Source organism: Solea senegalensis, linkage group LG6 (assembly GCF_019176455.1).
Source record: "Solea senegalensis isolate Sse05_10M linkage group LG6, IFAPA_SoseM_1, whole genome shotgun sequence".
Lineage (NCBI taxonomy): Eukaryota > Metazoa > Chordata > Actinopteri > Pleuronectiformes > Soleidae > Solea > Solea senegalensis.
The window spans coordinates 1,382,716-1,400,367 of NC_058026.1; the positions used below are offsets into that span (position 1 = coordinate 1,382,716).

General features: G+C 42.4%; 1 protein-coding gene across 1 annotated transcript; it reads left to right on the top strand.

The window, feature by feature from the left end:
- Positions 1 to 2,325: 2,325 nt before the first annotated feature.
- Positions 2,326 to 12,275, top strand: LOC122770472 (high affinity choline transporter 1-like). The gene is made up of 10 exons (XM_044027340.1): positions 2,326 to 2,603; positions 5,133 to 5,337; positions 5,490 to 5,603; positions 6,196 to 6,351; positions 7,316 to 7,464; positions 7,904 to 8,047; positions 9,384 to 9,537; positions 10,122 to 10,339; positions 10,880 to 11,451; positions 12,059 to 12,275. Exons 1-9 carry the CDS (start codon positions 2,352 to 2,354, stop codon positions 11,429 to 11,431), a joined length of 1,944 nt encoding a protein of 647 aa, XP_043883275.1. The 5' UTR covers positions 2,326 to 2,351; the 3' UTR covers positions 11,432 to 11,451; positions 12,059 to 12,275.
- Positions 12,276 to 17,652: the final 5,377 nt, after the last annotated feature.

The window sequence follows — 17,652 nt, forward strand, 5'->3', positions numbered from 1 at the left end:
AACACATACACATACAAAAAACTGAGAATGCGCGGAAGGATTCCCGGTCGCCGGTGTACTATGCCGTGCGGCGAAAGTGAGGGCCGACACGCGCCGGCCGAGGTGGGATCCCAGAGGGGATGTATTGTATTACCAGCTTGTGCATTTCAAATTGTATTGTAGTTTGAGGACGTTCATGAATTAATTTGTCAATGTCTGTATGGTTTGTTGTGCGCCGTGATTTCTGTCCATGGTGAGGAAATGAGCCTCGGTGTCACAGGGTGACCTCATTTCATATTTCCAGATGTTGACTATGTCTCCAGTTTTATGAAGTCAATGTTGAGATTGTATCTTGTTGCAGAGAATGTTATTGATGTTGTTGCGACTTAACAGCCGTTTTACTGCTTACGACTTTCTACTGGCCCATGGTTCGAAGGAGAATGCGCCCCTTCCTCCCTGTGAGGTGGAGCTTTTGCATTAAACGGTCAGTGCAAAACACTGCAGTACTCCCCTGATCAAACATCAGGGGAGTAAGTTTTGAGTAAAAAGCGCAAGTTATGACAATTTTGGTTCCTTTGTTAGATTTAACCTGGACCGGAACAATTGGCAGTTTGCAGTCCTGGTCTCCAGCCCCTGTAAGACCACTTGACACCAGGATGTTGTCAACATGCAGCTCTGGTATCCTCTCCGTCTGCTTAGAATCAATAACGAGTTCCTTATGAAGTACAGTGGGATGTTTAAGGCTACACCTTGAGCAAGAAATCCTTTTCCGTTTGCCGCTGCGCTTACTTGGCGTCTCACTGATTCCTTTGCGCTGCGAGCGATCGCTTTCGTTGATGCCTTTTTTGTTGACAAATGTTGCGACTGAACAGCCGTTTAACGTCGCTTGAGAGGAGATAGGTCCCGTTCGATTGTCTGACGCGCTGCCGGTACAGAGAAGCACGCTGGGTCCGGGTAAGCAAGTTTCAGGATGTTTAATAAACACAACAGCTACAACACCGGTTATTTGGTAATGCACACCCAGGTAAGATGTGGTAAGTGCACTGTGTATAATAACTGAACTTAAAGCGGTCAACAAAAATGACGGCTACCTGACTCTCCTCTCTCTACCCAGTGCAGGTGATTCAGCCCCTAATTATAACCTGCTACGGTGCCCACGTGTTTACATCCTTGTAATTAAAATCGTTAATTAAAGAATTGCAGTTGTGAAACGTTTTCCATCGTACTGTCGTTTTTTTTTCGCAATGATTTATTTTCTCGGCAATGATGGCTGAGGTGAAGGCCCAGCTGTAGTGCTCACGGTTCGCCACTGCCGTGTTGTGAACACCACCGATATTTTCTTGGGTTTTCTTGGGACAGTTGGTCACTGTAGCTGTTCATATTTAGCCCTCTTCCTTTCACGAGTGGTGCTCGCAATGTGCTGTGGAAAATCTCCAAACAAGAGTTTCTTATGGACGAATCATTGTCAGTAATCCATCCGTCCATCATCTACCGCTTCATCCTCCACAGGAGGGTCACGGGGAGTGCTGTGCCAGTCTCAGCTGACATGGGCGATAGGCGGAGTCACGTCGCAGGGCCACACATAGAGACAAACCCTAATGTGCAAAAATTTGGGTTTAGGAAACAGACAACCTAACCTAAACATTTGACCTATTCTCCATATTGTATGTTTTTGGACAGTGGGAGGAAGCCAGAGAAATCCCACTCACACACGGGGAGAACCTCCTAACTCCATACAGAAGGGCAGAAAGGCCCTTGTTCCAACTGGGGCTTGAACTTGCTGTAAAGGCAAGAGTGCTAAGTTACCACTACACCAACCGTGTGGCCCAGTGTCACTAATAACATTTGAAATGGCAGCAACTTCTTTGAAGCTAGCAGAGAAAGTTTAACGGCCTTAAACATAGAAAACAAAATGGGAAGAGAGAGAAGTGTTATGGCCTGGGTTGTGTTTGTGTTATGTTTTGTGTACTTGTCTTCCCCTTTTTCTGTCTCTTGTGTTTTCCTGCAGTGTTAGAGTTACTTACTTTTGACAAGGGCAATGAGGCACACCTTGTTCAAATCCTCACCTGATTCACCTCCCCATAAAACTGGCTCTGACGTCACTCCTGTGCCAGAAAATGTCATCAAATCGGTAGAGCAAGTAGAAACCAGTACCAGCGCTGCCCTGGTAATCGTGCTGCTCTGGAGAGTGAAATAATTGAGCTGCAAACAGATAACATTCTCCAAGTTGAACTCTGAACCAAGTTTGGTTTCTGAAGCAGACTTTCCCACTTTGAAACCACTTGCACAGAAAGTGATGTCTTTTTTTATGAGCACATACACCTGTGAGTCAACATTTTTGACCATGAACACTATCAAGAGGAAACAGAGTCATGACAAAAAGACAGTTAGATTTACTGTCTGTTATCAAAAAGAGAGAAGAGTTGCATGACACAAAACAAGTCAGAAAAGCCTCCACAAGCGGCAACGAGGGCAGCTGCAGCGGTCATGTTGATGGTCAAAACCGGCTGCGGCAGGAGGCCTGCACCGCAACAGCTAGCCGGGTTTACCGCCAGCCGGAGCAGGAGCCAGCTACAGCGCCAGCAGTGGACTGCCAGGTGGACCACCAACAGCCGGAGCAACAGGTGGGTACCGTGGCATCAGCAAGCACGGTACAACAGCCGGAGCAAGAGGCGGGAACCACGACATCAGCTGGCTTACAGCAGGAAGATTCAAAAGCGCATTGAGCGGACAGGAGGGTGGGACGTCCAGCGACAGGTCAGGGATGGGATGCACAACTGTTTGGACAGCAGCTCAGTTAAAAGTGAAGCAGACTTACTACCCCTGGCTTCTTATGGAAAATTCAGGTTTTGGCTGCACAACGTGTAAGGCGGTGGGGACTTTGGGGGCAGAGAAGACGGGGGGGGGGATGAAACTCGCAAAAGAATGCACAGTAACCTCATCGGCTCCAGATATAAAAAAAACAGCAATGCGCACTCAGAAAAAACATATTTGAACATGCCCGTACCAAGGCTCACCTAGCAGCAGCAAGCATTCTTGAGAAGGCAAAAGTGGACACTTTAGGACAGTCTATGATTAATAGTCAGTCTGAACAGATGGCCACTACAGCTCACGTATTTCGCACGGCGTACACGGAGTACAAATCCGAGCTTTTGCATCGATTTTTGAAATGTAACTAAAATTGTAATCATGGAAATTTTCATTATATACGTTTGTTATATTTCATTCAATTATTCTCATGCCTTGGGGAATTTTAAGTGTTTTTTATTTATTTATTTATTTATTTCGGTCAAGACATTTAGATCACTCATCACATAACATTGCAGTTCACACAATATACATAACCGAAAGGGAAAGCGGGAGAAGCAAAGCTTAACTAGTCCCGCCCCCATTATCATTATACATTTCATTTCCTTTTTTTTTGCTTTTTTTTTTTTTATGACATTTTGACAAAGAAAACATGTTTCAGCATCCGGTAGCACTCAGAGATATAGTCTAGCTCTAGACAGTCAACTCAGACTCCATGTGTGTATGTACATGTGTCCATGGTGTTCCATCGCGCCGTTGCACCGTTTCCCCCAGTGTCTACAAATTTCTGTCTCTGACCTTTGTCATATTTTCTTTCTGTGTCATTCTGTATCGATTAATAGTCATCTCTACATACTTATTTTTAAATACACTCAGTTTTGCTGATTTTTTCATCTCCTCATCCAGATTGTTCCACTGTCTGACCCCCGTGACCGATACAGTAAAGGATTTTAATGTAGTTCTTACCCTTCTCTGCCTAAACCTCATGTTCCCTCTTAGATTGTGTCCCTCCCCTCTGTTCAGGAATAATGTCTGTATTGTGAGGGAGGTTTTTGTTGGCAGCCCTATAAATCATCTGTACTGTGCGGTATTTTATTAAGTCATAGAATTTGTTTTCTCTAAATTTAGAGATAGTTTATTTATATTAAACCACACATGTAGCTTGGCCATTTCATTATTGACTGTTTCCACTAATTGGTTTAGGTCTTCCCCCGAACAGAAAATATTAGTATCATCTGCAAATAATGTTAATTTCAGAATATTGGATACCTTGCATATGTCATTAATGTATAGTATAAACAGTTTAGGGCCCAGCACTGATCCTTGTGGAACCCCACAAATTATGTCCAAGCAAGTCGATGTGCAATCTCCCATCTTAACATATTGAGATCTGTTGTGAAGATAACTCTTGACCCATTCCAGTGCTATGCCTCTTATACCGTATCTCTCCAGTTTAGCTATCAAAATATCATGGTTGATGGTGTCAAATTTTACCTTTTTCAGGTCTATGAATATTCCTATTGAATGTAATTTTTGATCAATGGCGTCAGTAATGGTTTCCACAGACTCAGTTAAAGCTAGAGCCGTCGAGTGGTTTCTTCTTAATCCATATTGGCTATCGTATAGCAGATTGTGTTTGTTAATGAAGTTGTCTAGCCTTTCGTTAAATAGTTTCTCCAAAATTTTTGACAATTGTGGTAGTATTGAGACTGGTCTGTAATTAGTAAATTCATGTATGTCACCTTTCTTAAACAATGGCACTACTTTCGCCACTTTCATTTTGGTGGGAAATGTCCCAGTTTGAAATGACAGGTTGCAGATGTGTGTTAAGGGTGAAACGATTTCAACTATTACTTTCTTGACTAGCTTCATGTCGAGGTCGTCAACATCCGTGGATGTTTTTGCTACACATTTGTTGACCAGGTGTGTAATCTCTCTGTCCTTCACTGGGGTGAGAAACATTGTGCTGAGGTTTCTGTCTCTGTCCTTATCAAAGTGGTCCCAGTGAAGGAGTGAGTCAGGAATGTTCAACGTTTTTGTTAACCATGGTTTCCCCTCCTTTTTCTGATTTGTGTGTCTTTTCATTACAGGACAGTGTCTATTATACAACGTGTTAAATATTTGCAAAAAGGAATCATAAGCATCATTTACATCTGTTTCTTTGTAGACCTCGTTCCAGTCCTGTTAATTAACAATGAGTGATAATGATTGGTATAGGAAGGAAGCATGCCTACTTTGATACTTCTCACCTCTGAAATATGTCACTGGAAAATCTTGTTCTTGTGCTTTGCATGGGTGCATTTTTTTGACTGACTATAAAACCACTGAGTCTGGCTGTATTTCAGTGCAGGAGCTCCACAAACACCATGGCTCTGAACATCGCTGGTGTGGTTGCAGTCGTTGTGTTTTACATCTTAGTCCTGGTCACAGGGATTTTAAGTGCCTGGAAGACCAAGAAGGCTGAGAAGACCAGCAGAGGAAACAGGACTGAAGTGGTCCTGCTTGGAGACAGAAATATTAACTTCCTGGTTGGGATTTTCACCATGACAGGTGAGTAGATCAGTGGGTCTGAAAAAACCCATGATCAGGTATTGTAACCATAGATGTGTCAAATTAATTAACAAAACACAAAGTAAAGAGTGTTTTAAAGAGTAACAAAAAAGTAAAGTTTTAAAGGAATTTTAACATGTGTTTTTCTGCAGCGACATGGGTGGGAGGTGGCTTTATCCTGGGTGTGACTGAGGCAGTTTACACTCCTAAGATGGGCTTGATCTGGGCTCTAATGCCTGTACACACTTCTGTGTCCTTCATACTGGGTAAGACTGACAATCTAGAAATCTCTTGTGTTGAATCCTTTGTTCTGTTTTCATTCTTCTCCCTTAAAACAATCATAATTCACTTTTAGTAAGCAGCTACATTATAGTTCATCCATCCATCTTTTACCACTTTATCCTCCACATATGAGGGTCAAGGGCACGCTTTGCCAATCTCTGCTGAAGTACGGCGAAAGGTGTTGTCACACCCTGGACAGATACATATAGAGAAAACCATCATTTATTTGTTGGATATACTTACTCAGTAAATGTTAGTGACTGAAGTCTTGTGGTGACACTGTAATGTAAGAGTTGTGCAGAGTAATGTAAGACTGCTGAGGTGTATGTCATTTAAACCTGTAAAATACTCACACCTGTTGTTTTGGAAGTCTGCGACGGCACTCAGTGGCTGGCAGTAGCTACTCAGCGTGCTTGGAACCTTGCCAGAGCAGGTATTAAAAAAAGTAACTTAACCGTGCCGTGGCGAGGCGAGTAGAGCGGGTGGAAACTACCCTCACAGCATTTGCTATGTTATTGATTCAGTAACAACTAATATATTCTGTAATTATATTTAATATCTCATCCTCTGAACAAGGTGGTCTTTTCTTTGCCAAGCCAATGAGGGACATGAAGTACTTCACCATAATGGACCCATTCCAGATCAAATATGGCAACGTACTGAGTGCTTCTCTGGTGCTGCCTGCTCTGCTCATGGATGTCATGTGGTTGGCAAGCACTCTGCTTGGCTTAGGTAAACTCAGCTACATGACAAATTGAAAACACTCTGGTAACATTATACTAAGGTCCGCCATGTCTGAACCCTGGCACAACAGCTTTATGTGTGATGTTACTGTGTAGCAGAATAATTGTTTATGTGTATTTGTGTGCATCTCTGTGTGTGTAGGGGTTGTCATTAGTTGTTGAAAATGCATCAATGTCTGGTTGGCTCTCAGTAGCAAGCTTATAGGGATCTTGATCCACTGAGTGTCCAACAGTCCCACAGGGGAGGAAAGATCCAAGGCCACTAATCCCAGGATAGCCTATCCCACAGAAGACCGCAGCAGACCACCCCCCAGCTCCCCACTCTACCCCAGCTTCACACACTCACGCTAACCACAAGTCCCCCCAAGACGGAATAGGTAGAGGTCTGTAGAGAGCCCTCCAACCAGGGGAACCTCCAGGGGACAGGAGATGGGCAGACCCCGAGCCGTCCAGGGGCTGATACCCCAAGCATAGGTATGGGCCAGAGGTCCCAGGGTCCGCCAGGTCTGTACCCTGACACAGAGCCCCACTGAACATCCAAGAGCCCAAGTGCTCAGCACAGAGCCCCACAGAGGGAACAGAATGCTGCCCACAGGTGTGTCATGATTAGCCATGGCCATGAGTGAGGGGGATCAAATTCCCCTGCAGCCAATAATGCCAGCTAAACCAACTAAAAATGTTAGTGGGTGTGGTGTGAGGGGACATGTTTGGAGTGGGCAGGCCTGAGTCTGGTTCATGTGCGTATTTTTCAAGTATTTTTCATTTAGATAGAAAGGTTTAGCATATAACTAAGTATACTTTTGTAAATGTACTCCATTTATTTTGTCATTGTTTGAGTTAAATGTGGCAAAATGTAACTGTTCAATTCAGAATGAGGAACTTAACAAATGGCGCCCCAAGGCGCTCATGAAAGTTTAACTGTGTTTGCCTGTTTGTGTTTTTTTGTCCAACAGGATTAACCATGACTGTGATCCTGGACTTGCACTTTGCTTATTCTGTGTGCATCTCATCAGCTGTGGCCATTATCTACACTTTGTTAGGAGGCCTTTACTCAGTGGCCTACACTGACATCATCCAACTCTGTCTCATCGTCGTCAGTTTGGTGAGGCTACTCTAGCACATGTGTTCAAGATATACTGTTTATTGTCCACAGGGGTGCGTCCCATACTTTCTGTAAAGGGGCCCACTTTTTAAATCTGAATCACTATATGCATCATTTCCAAGAGATGTTTGATAAAGTAAAATAAAATAACCTAATTTTATGCATGAATGCATTTTCTACTGGTTTTTGCTCGACATGGGGGTTGGAACCAATTCCAGGGAGAAACCCTGTTCAGACCCTGGTCAAACCGGGATGACCTTCTTGTTGTGAGGCAACAATGTTAGCCCCTGCATCCCCCACCCTGGATGCATGTACATCTTCTACTGCTTTATCCTCCACATGAGGGTGTGCCAATCTCAGCTGACACAATAGTTGGGATCATCCTGTAATATCCTAACCCTAATATCTTAAGTTTGATGATCTCTACGTGTGTTACCAGTGGCTGTGCGTCCCCTTCCTTCTGCTCAACGATACGTCTTTAAACATCGCTGAGACGGCTTTTAACAACACGCTTCAGGAACCCTGGCTTGGCTCTCTGGAGAAAGACATGGTCTGGAAGTGGATTGATGACTTCTTATTGCTGGTAAGCTGAATGTTCGATGTATTTTTACTAGTTCACCTAAGCTCTTGGTGTCCCTGGGATCAGACTACATGTGACCCCAAAAACCTCAGTGCCATGAGTCAAATATTGAAGAATAATTGAATTGAATTGAATGACTTTATTCCTCCCCCAGGTGGGAAACACACATTCACAACAGCTCAGTTAGGAAAGGTGAGAATAGAATACAAGTAAAAATAAGAATAAAAATATAGAATAAAAATAAAAATAAGATAAAATAAAATAAAAATACAATACAATACAATAGTAAGACAAATTACCAAAAGATAAAAAGTAAAAAAGATAAAATTACACTCTAATATAGAGTATTATCAGGGAAAGTGAGTGGACATTTACGAGGAGTTAAATATCCGAACAGCAGTGGGGATGAAGGACTTTCGGTAGCGCTCTGTCCTACACTGAGGGTGCCGGAGCCTGCCGCTGAAGGAGCTGCCAAGCCCCTCCACAGTCAGGTGCAGTGGGTGGAGTGTGTTCTCCATGATGGAGGACAGTCTGGATAACGTCCTCCTCTGTCCCACCTCCTCCGCCGATTCCAGCGAGCAGCCCAGGACAGAGCCGGCCCTCCTGACCAGCCTGTTCAGTTTCTTCCTGTCCCGGTCCGTGCTGCCCGCTCCCCAGCAAACCACAGCATAGTGGATGGCAGAGGCCACCACAGAGTCAAAGAAAGTGCGGAGTAGAGGTCTGCACACTCCGAAGGACCTCAGTCTCCTCAGGAGGTGGAGGCGACTTTGACCCTTTTTGTAGAGGGCGTCGATGTGAGTGGTCCAGTTCAGTTTGTTATTGAGGTGAACACCCAGGTACTTAAAGTTATCCACCAGCTCGATGTCCGAGCCCTGGATGCTCACCAGTGGGTGTGGTGGGGTCTTTCTCCGGAAGTCGATCACCATCTCCCTCGTCTTTCCGGTGTTCAAGCACAAGAAGTTGCTCTCACACCAGTCCACGAAGTCTTTGATGACCGACCTGTACTCCAGCTCGTCCCCCTCAGACACGCAGCCAACAATGGCTGAGTCATCGGAGAACTTCTGGAGGTGACAGTAAGTGACACTGACAAAAACAATTGGGCCCAAAACTGAACTTTGTGGTACACCGCAATGATTTAGGGGTGACATATTCTCCTCAATCTGAACAAGCTGAAACAAGCTATATATATATATATGTATATATATGTGTGTGTGTATGTATGTATACATATCCATATCTATAGATATGGATATGTATATGTATATCTATATATACTGTATAAAAGTTGCTACATTCTCTCTTTGTCTTCATCCTCCTCCTGCTCTGCTTCTGTCTCCAGACTCTTGGCAATCTTTCATTTCAGTGCTTCCACCAGAGGACGCTGTCTGCCTCCTCATCACGGACAGCCCAGTTAACCTGCTATGCTGCTGCCATTATAGTTTTAATACTGGGAATCCCTCCAGTCTTGATCGGAGCTGTCGCTGCCTCCACAGGTGGGAATTACATTCGAGAGACGACAGAAGTTTAACACAGAGGTCACAGGAGAAAAAAGCACACTTGAGTTCCATGTAGCTTGGTCAGTTTTAGGGTATGTGATGGCTCAATGTCACACCTTCCAGAATACTTAAATAGAACCTGGTACCTGAAACTGCATTAGATAGCAAAACCCATAGAATGTGCCTAAAAATGGATTTTGTCTATTAGTTGCAATAATGGAATCCCATGTGAAGGCTCAAGATTCTTGATTTGACCAGCACCAAAAAACTGTACGTTCACAGACGTCACCTGCAACAACGCACTTACTGGATGATACCAGCTGAGACATTAACTCCTCAGGCAAATGTTGAGAAGAAGCTAATTTTCCCAAAGACTTCTATTCAAACAGTTCTTCCTGCAACCAGCAGTTGCCCTCTGGTGGCTAACTGCTACTTCCATCCTTTTCAACAGGAGACAACGTCCATTTTTATATACAGTCCACAGCAAAACCTTTAACATGACAGGAGAGCCAGTGTTTTTGTTGGAGTGTTCTTAAGGATGTTCATGTTTCAAAAGTGGAACTGTCATATCTCTTGTCCAGACTGGAACCTGACGATGTACGGCTCTCCGTCTCCTTATGAACGTGGCGAGCACGCGATGATCCTTCCTCTGACTCTGCAGTACCTCACTCCGTCTTTCATCTCACTCATTGGAATTGGAGCCATCACTGCAGCCGTCATGTCCTCCACAGACTCAGAACTGTTATCTACAACTTCTGTCTTCTCGTTAAACATCTACAAGAACATTCTGCGCAAACAGGTGAGGACTGCAGGACTCTGCTGATGGCAGCAGCTCAGTGGCATGTGGACTGTGGAGATGTGGTCTAGGGTTGATTGCTGTGAATCCGTGGAGGGAACTTCACCCTTTAGCTTTAAAAAGGATTACACTAAACCTTGCATTCGCTCCATGTGTTTCAGATGTTTTTGAGAGCAGTGCTGAGGCATTTCTGACCCATAGCTGCAGGTTTTGATTAACCATGCTGGTAACCTGGTTGTCAAAGTGCTACAAGATGCATTGTTAGGTGGGTGGAGCCACAGACCAAAGTTTGAGATTGTGGCCTGCAAATGAATATTTAAATTGTAAATTTAAGTGGCTGCACCATTTTTAGCAGTGAAGCCAGTGTCAGTGTTTCCCTCTCTCTAATGACACATCATGGTCATGTTGGGATTTTTATACAATGAATTTCTTAGCTATAGCTCATTTAACCTTTTCATTCAATGCAAATTAAAATATATTAAATACATTTCTTGAGGAAAGCACAGGAACATGAATGAATATAATGACACTTTGTGTCCCCAGGCCTCAGATCGTGAAATGCAGTGGGTGATTCGGATCTCAATCGTGGTTGTGGGCGTCGCTGGAACATCCATAACGTTCTTCACTAAAAGCGTCCTCCTCCTCTGGATTCTTGGAGCAGACATTGCCTACACGCTTATATTCCCCCAGCTGGTTTCTGTGCTCTTCTTCAAAGTGACAAACGCGTACGGTGGTGCGGTGGGTTACATCGTAGGGCTGATTGTGAGGATTCTGTTAGGAGAGAACACTGTAGGTCTTCCTGTTGTTCTTTGCCTTCCCGGTTGCACACTGGAGGACGGCGTCTACGTCCAAACATTTGCGGTCAGAACATTCTCCATGCTGTGTACTCTGATAAACATCTTAGCTTTTTCTGCACTGGCTTTGGTTATGTTCAACAAGGGCCTGCTGCCTGAGAGATGGGACATTTTCAAAGTAAAGCATAAGAATGCTGTACCACTAGGGGGTGCTGTTACCCAGAACCTTAAAGATGGAGCTGGAAGTGATGCCGAATGTGATGAAAACAGAGACGGACTTCCCTTAGAGCCCATGTTGTAGGCTGGAAATGTTGTCTTTTCCTTTCATAAGCTGCTGTCATTTTTCTTTTAAAGCATCTAACTGCTGATAGTTGTTATGAAAACCCACCTGAATCAAATAAAGTGCTCACTCTTTTTCCAGTTTCCCTCTAGAGATGAATAAAGTTCTGTTTCTGACTCTAAGAGACACACAAATATTCATCATATTTGGTACTTGTAAGGAGGAATGTTTGTAAAAGCTCTACGAGATAATCTACGAGATAAGTTACAATAAGACTATTGCAAAGGATTTATTTGCAGACAAATGAAATCTGGTCAAAACCACCACACAAAAAAGATACAACTGACTTCAGACCTTAATTAAATAAAGAGTGAAGGTTTAGATGGACTGACCACGAAAGACCTTTAAGAATGCAAAGCAAAAACTTCACATTCATTTTTTACACGGCAAAATTCTCGTTGTTCAATATTTTGTTGAATAAAAGTGATGTTTAATTACACCTTTAACGCGTCTTAGCACGCTCTACATCAGAATTTCCCAAAGACTGGGTTGGGTCGCGGGACAATTTTTGACTTGGACTTGGAGGAAATGGCTGCTTTTGTGGAGCGGGAAATTGCTGGAACTGGTCGACTGCAGGATTATCGGTTCTGTGGTTTCTCTAGTTTATCATATGAATCCGAATATCATAAGGCAGGTTGGAATATTATGACTTTATTCTCGTGAATTAAGACTTTATTCTGTGGCCCTAATACGCCGTTGCATTACATAAATATATCTGCCTTTTTCAGGCTCCAGACAGAGCTGAGTACAGAACAGAGCACTTAAATCATCCCACAGTAAAAAGAAATAATAAATAAATAAAAAATTACTCTGCTTTATCGTTATCTTTATTGTGTTATTTCATTTGGTTTCCCATTAAATCCCATAAAGTGGTGCAGATGAAAGTATACTCATGTAATCTCTGTGGCTAATGCTTTTTCAGTCATATGAACTCATACAGCCTGATGTGTACAATGAAAACGATGGCCATGATGATGATGATGATGATGGGTGTCAGGAAGTCAAAGGACCAAAGCAGCCCCGCCCACCACCGCCACTCACCCTCCCCGCACTCACCAACGGTTGGAAATACCCAAATCAATACAAATCTTTTAAGCCTTCTTCCTTTGGTGTTTTCCACTCTGGAGCTTTCTCATCCATCCTGGCATCACTTAGTGTGTGTGTGTGTGTGTGTGTGTGTGTACCCTGGTGTGGAATCTTGTCATTTTAGACAACCACATACTCATCTGCCAATTTATCAGGTGCTCAATATGTCTGTTAAAAGTAACGGAGAGGAGGAGTAGCACGGTGGGCCAGTGGGTGTCTCTGTTGTTTGACAGCAGGAAGGTCCCAGGTTGGAGCCCTGGTTCTTCTCAAGCCCTTACTGTGTTGAGTTTGCGTGTTCTCTTCTTGTTCAAGTCGAGGATGGGTAACATGCCGAGGACACATTTAATCGCTAATAGTTACTTGTGTGGGTTCTCCGGGTTCCTCCCACTGTACCCCCGTCAGCTAAGATTGGCACCAGCGACTCCTGCAACCCTCATGTGGAGGATAAAGCGGTAGAATTTATGAGTTAGGGGTTTACGAGAGGACTGGGACTGGAACTGGAACTGGGACTGGAATTGGGACTGGGACGGGAACTGAGACTGGGACTTGCTGTAGGTGTCACATGAAAATGAAAATGAAAATGAAAAAGAACTTCTTTCCTCAGTTTTTGGTCTCATTTGCTGCTTCAGGCTCAAAGCATTAAACAGATATAAGCAGAGGTTGCTTCTGTGTCTCTTGTTTGTATGTGTGTGAGTGTGTTACCTGTGTGTGTGTGTGTGTGTGTGTGTGTGTGTGTGTGTGTGTGTGTGTGTGTTTGTGAGTGTATGTTATCCATCGTGCTTGACACGAGGAGCCGGTCTATATATATATAGGCAAATATGACGAAACCGTTTTAACGTTTAGTCTCTACAGAGTATTCACTACCGATATCTGCAACGTCATTTTTACTAGTCAAAATAGCTGTAATTCTGTTTTTACTAGGGCTGCAACTAATGATTATTTTAATAATCGATTAATCGGTCGATTATTTTTCCGATGAATTGGTTAAAAAAAAGAAGAAACATAATTGCAGCATCTTTATTCAAAAACTGATGTAGTGAGAAGTAACACCAAGGTAGGCCTGGCTACATTTGTCCAAACGAGAGCAAGTTTGTTCACTTCATTGAATGTCTGTTCATATTTTCTCTCCGTAAGCTTCCTTGAGGGAAGAGTGTAACCAGGATTCAAGGTGTGAAACATCGTCTCGAAGCCGTCATCTTCGACCATTGACAGAGGCCTCATGTCAGTGACTAGCATGTTAAGGATGCTATCGGTCGAGACGGATGCTTGCTGTGGTGTACGTGATGGTGTTCCAATCAGGAAGCCACTCATAGATTGTTGTTTTTTTCTGCAATGACAAAGATATTAAAAATATGACTATATTAGTATGTTAAACAGCACAAGTTACATAAACTTAATATGCCTCGTTTTAGTTATGAATGATGTTGATTTTGACCCTGTCTGACTACAAAATGTTCTACCTCACTTGAATCTCACCTGCTTACTACAGAAAATTTACACTTGAAGCTTAATCATTACATTATTAATCAATCCTAAATCGAGGATAATTAAAGATATCTTGAACTTGAATTATGATGATGGTCAGAAATAAGTTATGCTATGTATTATATCTGAAACTGGAATTAGAGATATCTGATATAAACAGCTGTGCCACAACGCAATCGTATCTGTTAGCAATACCAGAAGTCAGAATTTCTTAGTCTTCCAGTTGGATTCCAAGATGGCTGCCACTTGTACAAACACAGTCTTAAACATAGTAGTGTTCAGTTTTTGTTTGTTTCGTTGTTATCGACTGTATTTTCAACAATGACTAACCCGAGAGGCAACGTCACGCCCAGTTCTAACTTCAGATTTAAATTCAATGCACCATCACAAAATGGGTGGATATTTTTCTACAGTCTGGCTAATTTTAAATAAAAACATATATTCACATTCCTTCAATCGTAGTTGTTTTTACAAAACAAAATACACATTTTTATTTTAGTGGTTATTCTTGAAAAATAAAAGACACATCTTTCATTTTCATTCCTCGCATGGACCAGCAGACCAGATTTTATGTTCTTCATACTCGCGGTCACTTAGCTTTTCTTGCACATCCTCATTTCCTTTCACCCTGGTTTTCAAAATAAGAGCCACTGACTCTCCCCCACCACTAAAGAAAGGTTACAGTAGTTATTCTTAGAAAATAAAATACACATACATTTTAGTGAGGTCAGGTCTCAACTGTTCCAGTACAGGTCAAGTAGCCCCAAGGGGGAGCCTGCATCTTTTAATTTTGAACTTTGAACTCCAATTAACTGTAATACATATCCATTAACTGTTAAAACAGCATATTCCTCTGTTGTTGGTTATTCTTACTTACATGCTATGTGCTAGCTAACAATTTTTGGATCCTGGGAAAGTTCTGGGAACAAAAGTTTGACTTTCCTTACGTATGTTCCCCTTATGTCACAACGTTTATTCGACTGTGGTAGAACATTTTTGAAGACTTTAAAACCTCTGCAATCTGGAGGTAAATAATTGCCGCCATTTTTTCTCAGGTGACTCCAAATTCTGCCATGTCGTCCTCCTGCAATAACTTTGAAGTCTCATGAGCGTTTGGAGCAAGACGTGATGGTGAGTTGAGTGACAGTAGTGTTGTCTGACTCTCACAAAAAAAAAAAAAACGATATTTAGTGGCGAAACCAAGCATTTTTACTGGGCACTATGGAATGTCCCAGTTGCCCCACAGGACAACACTGCAAGCAACTGGACCATTTCTAAGAGTTCTTGTAAGAACATCTATCAGTGTAAAGTGAGCTTGGAGGACAATCAGAATAACTCTTCTACTGTATAAACCAGCAAACTGTCCAGGGTGTGACCCCGCCTATCACCCTATGTCAGCTGAGATTGGCACAGCACCCCCCGCGACCATACAGTGGAGGATAAAGCGGTAGATAATGGATGGATGTATAAATCAGGTGGTACTTGGTGCAAACGTTTGAGAACCACAGCCTTCAAAATGTAATAGCTCATGGATTTAATTTGTGAGAATTATTTGCACTTGCCTTATTCAGCCACGTGGGGGCAGCAGAGACAAAGTTGTAGGTAGAACACTGACCAAGCGTTTTTGAGCTAAGGTGGCAAATCTTTGCTTGTTTACACATCTAATAGAGAGCGACTGGAACTAAATTTGAAGTTTGTTAATGTTACTGATGCTCATCCATACTTCGATCGGCCACAGCAACATTCAATGCAGTTCCAAATGCTTTAAGAAAAAAGCATCATGTGACTTTTAACACTTATTGACTGGTTGATCTGTCAAGCATTTTCTTGATTAATTTATCCGTAGTTTGGACCCTAAATGTGAAAAAGTCTGTCAGTGTTTCCCCAATCACAAAATGACACATTCTTGTGACAATCTGTTTCCTGTTATGAGGGAGCAAATAAATATTAACACCTAAGAACTTTTTTTTATTCAAGCAATGTTTATATCAAAATAACAGGTGGACAATTTGGTGTTTGATTGCTAATCAATGAATTAACTGTTGTAAAGTCCTTGAGTTATTAAATCTAACAGGTTTTGAGTTGTGCAGTTACATCTCTCAGATTTTCACTTTTCTCAATTCAATTCAATTCAATTCAATTTTAATTGTATAGCACCAAATCATAACATACATTATCTCAAGGCACTGCACATAGACAACATCAAAGAGAGCAGAGAAACACAGCAGTTCACACAATGAGCAAACACTAGGCATCAGTGGAGAGAAAAAACTCCCTCTTAACAGGAAGAAATCTCTGACAGAACCAGGCTCAGAGATGTGCGGGGACAGCGGAGAGGTGGGGGACAGAAAATGGGGGGAGAGAAAGGACAAGAGGGAGATGAGGTAGAGACAGAAGAGAGAAAGGGAGACAAGCAGCAGATACACAACCACTGTATCAGGTTACAAGTTTATACAGTTACTGATATCGACTTTTTAATTACAACATAATAATAATGGTGATGATAAGCGTAGCCTCGAAAACTGGATCTTGATCCTGCAACCTGCATGATGAGAATACAGAGAGAGAGAGAGGGAAGGAAGGAAAGACACAAACTAGGGAGAGAAAGAGACAAGGTTAATGACATATAAAAAGTCATAATCATATCCTGAGTGTGAGAGAGTGAATGTGCGTGTACCACAGGAAAATCCCCCAGCAGTTTAGTTCTATAGCAGCATAACTAAGAGATGGTCCAGGTTTCCCTGTACCAGCTTTAACTATAAGCTTTATCAAAAAGGAAAGTTTTAAGAGAGTCTCTGCCTGCCAAACATTGGGAGCTGGTTCCACAGAAGAGGAGGAGCCTGGAGAGGAGGAGCCTGGTAACTAAAGGCTCTGCCTCCCATTCTACTCTTACAGACTCTGGAAACCACAAGTAAACCTGTATTGTGTGACCTAAGTGGTCTGTTAGGGTGATAAGGTAAGACTAGGTCTTTCAGGTATGAAGGGGCCTGAGCATTAAGTGCTTTGTACGTGAGGAGGAGGATTTTAAATTGAATTCTAAACTGTACGGGGAGCCAGTGTAGAGAAGCTAACACTGGAGTTATATGGTCTCTCTTTCTAGTTCCTGTCAGAACTCGTGCTGCTGCATTTTGAATGAACTGAAGGGTTCTAACAGACCTGTTGGAACATCCTGATAATAAAGGAGTTACACTAATCTAATCTAGATTTAACAAAAGCATGAACTAGTTTTTCAGCATCCTGTAAAGACAGAATGTTTCTAATTTTCATAATGTTCCGCAGGTGGAAGAAGGCTGGTCTGGAAATGAGTTTTTTTTTTTTTGCCAACATTCTTTTTATTGTTTTTCACAACATAAAGAAATACAATCACATGTATTGAACAAACATGTCAACCGCACCCCATCCCATCCCAATTGTTCCAATTTTTGGTTGGGGAACTAAATAGTTATAGTCCATTATATAGGCGTAAACAACAACAAAAAACAACAAACATTACTGTATAATTGAATATTACAGAGGGCCACTGTTCACACGTCTCCAGGTTCTTCCATCACATGTGGCAAATCTGTTCGTGATATATAAGAAATAAAAGGGTCCCAGATGTGATGGAAATG

What these genes read in the sequence shown, in the direction of transcription:
- LOC122770472 (XM_044027340.1), top strand. Translation starts at nt 2,352, where the DNA reads ATGACAAAAAGACAGTTAGATTTACTGTCTGTTATCAAAAAGAGAGAA. An exon ending in AGCTGTCGCTGCCTCCACAG is followed by an intron (nt 9,538 to 10,121) that starts GTGGGAATTACA and finishes TCTCTTGTCCAG; the next exon opens with ACTGGAACCTGACGATGTAC. An exon ending in AGAACATTCTGCGCAAACAG is followed by an intron (nt 10,340 to 10,879) that starts GTGAGGACTGCA and finishes TTGTGTCCCCAG; the next exon opens with GCCTCAGATCGTGAAATGCA.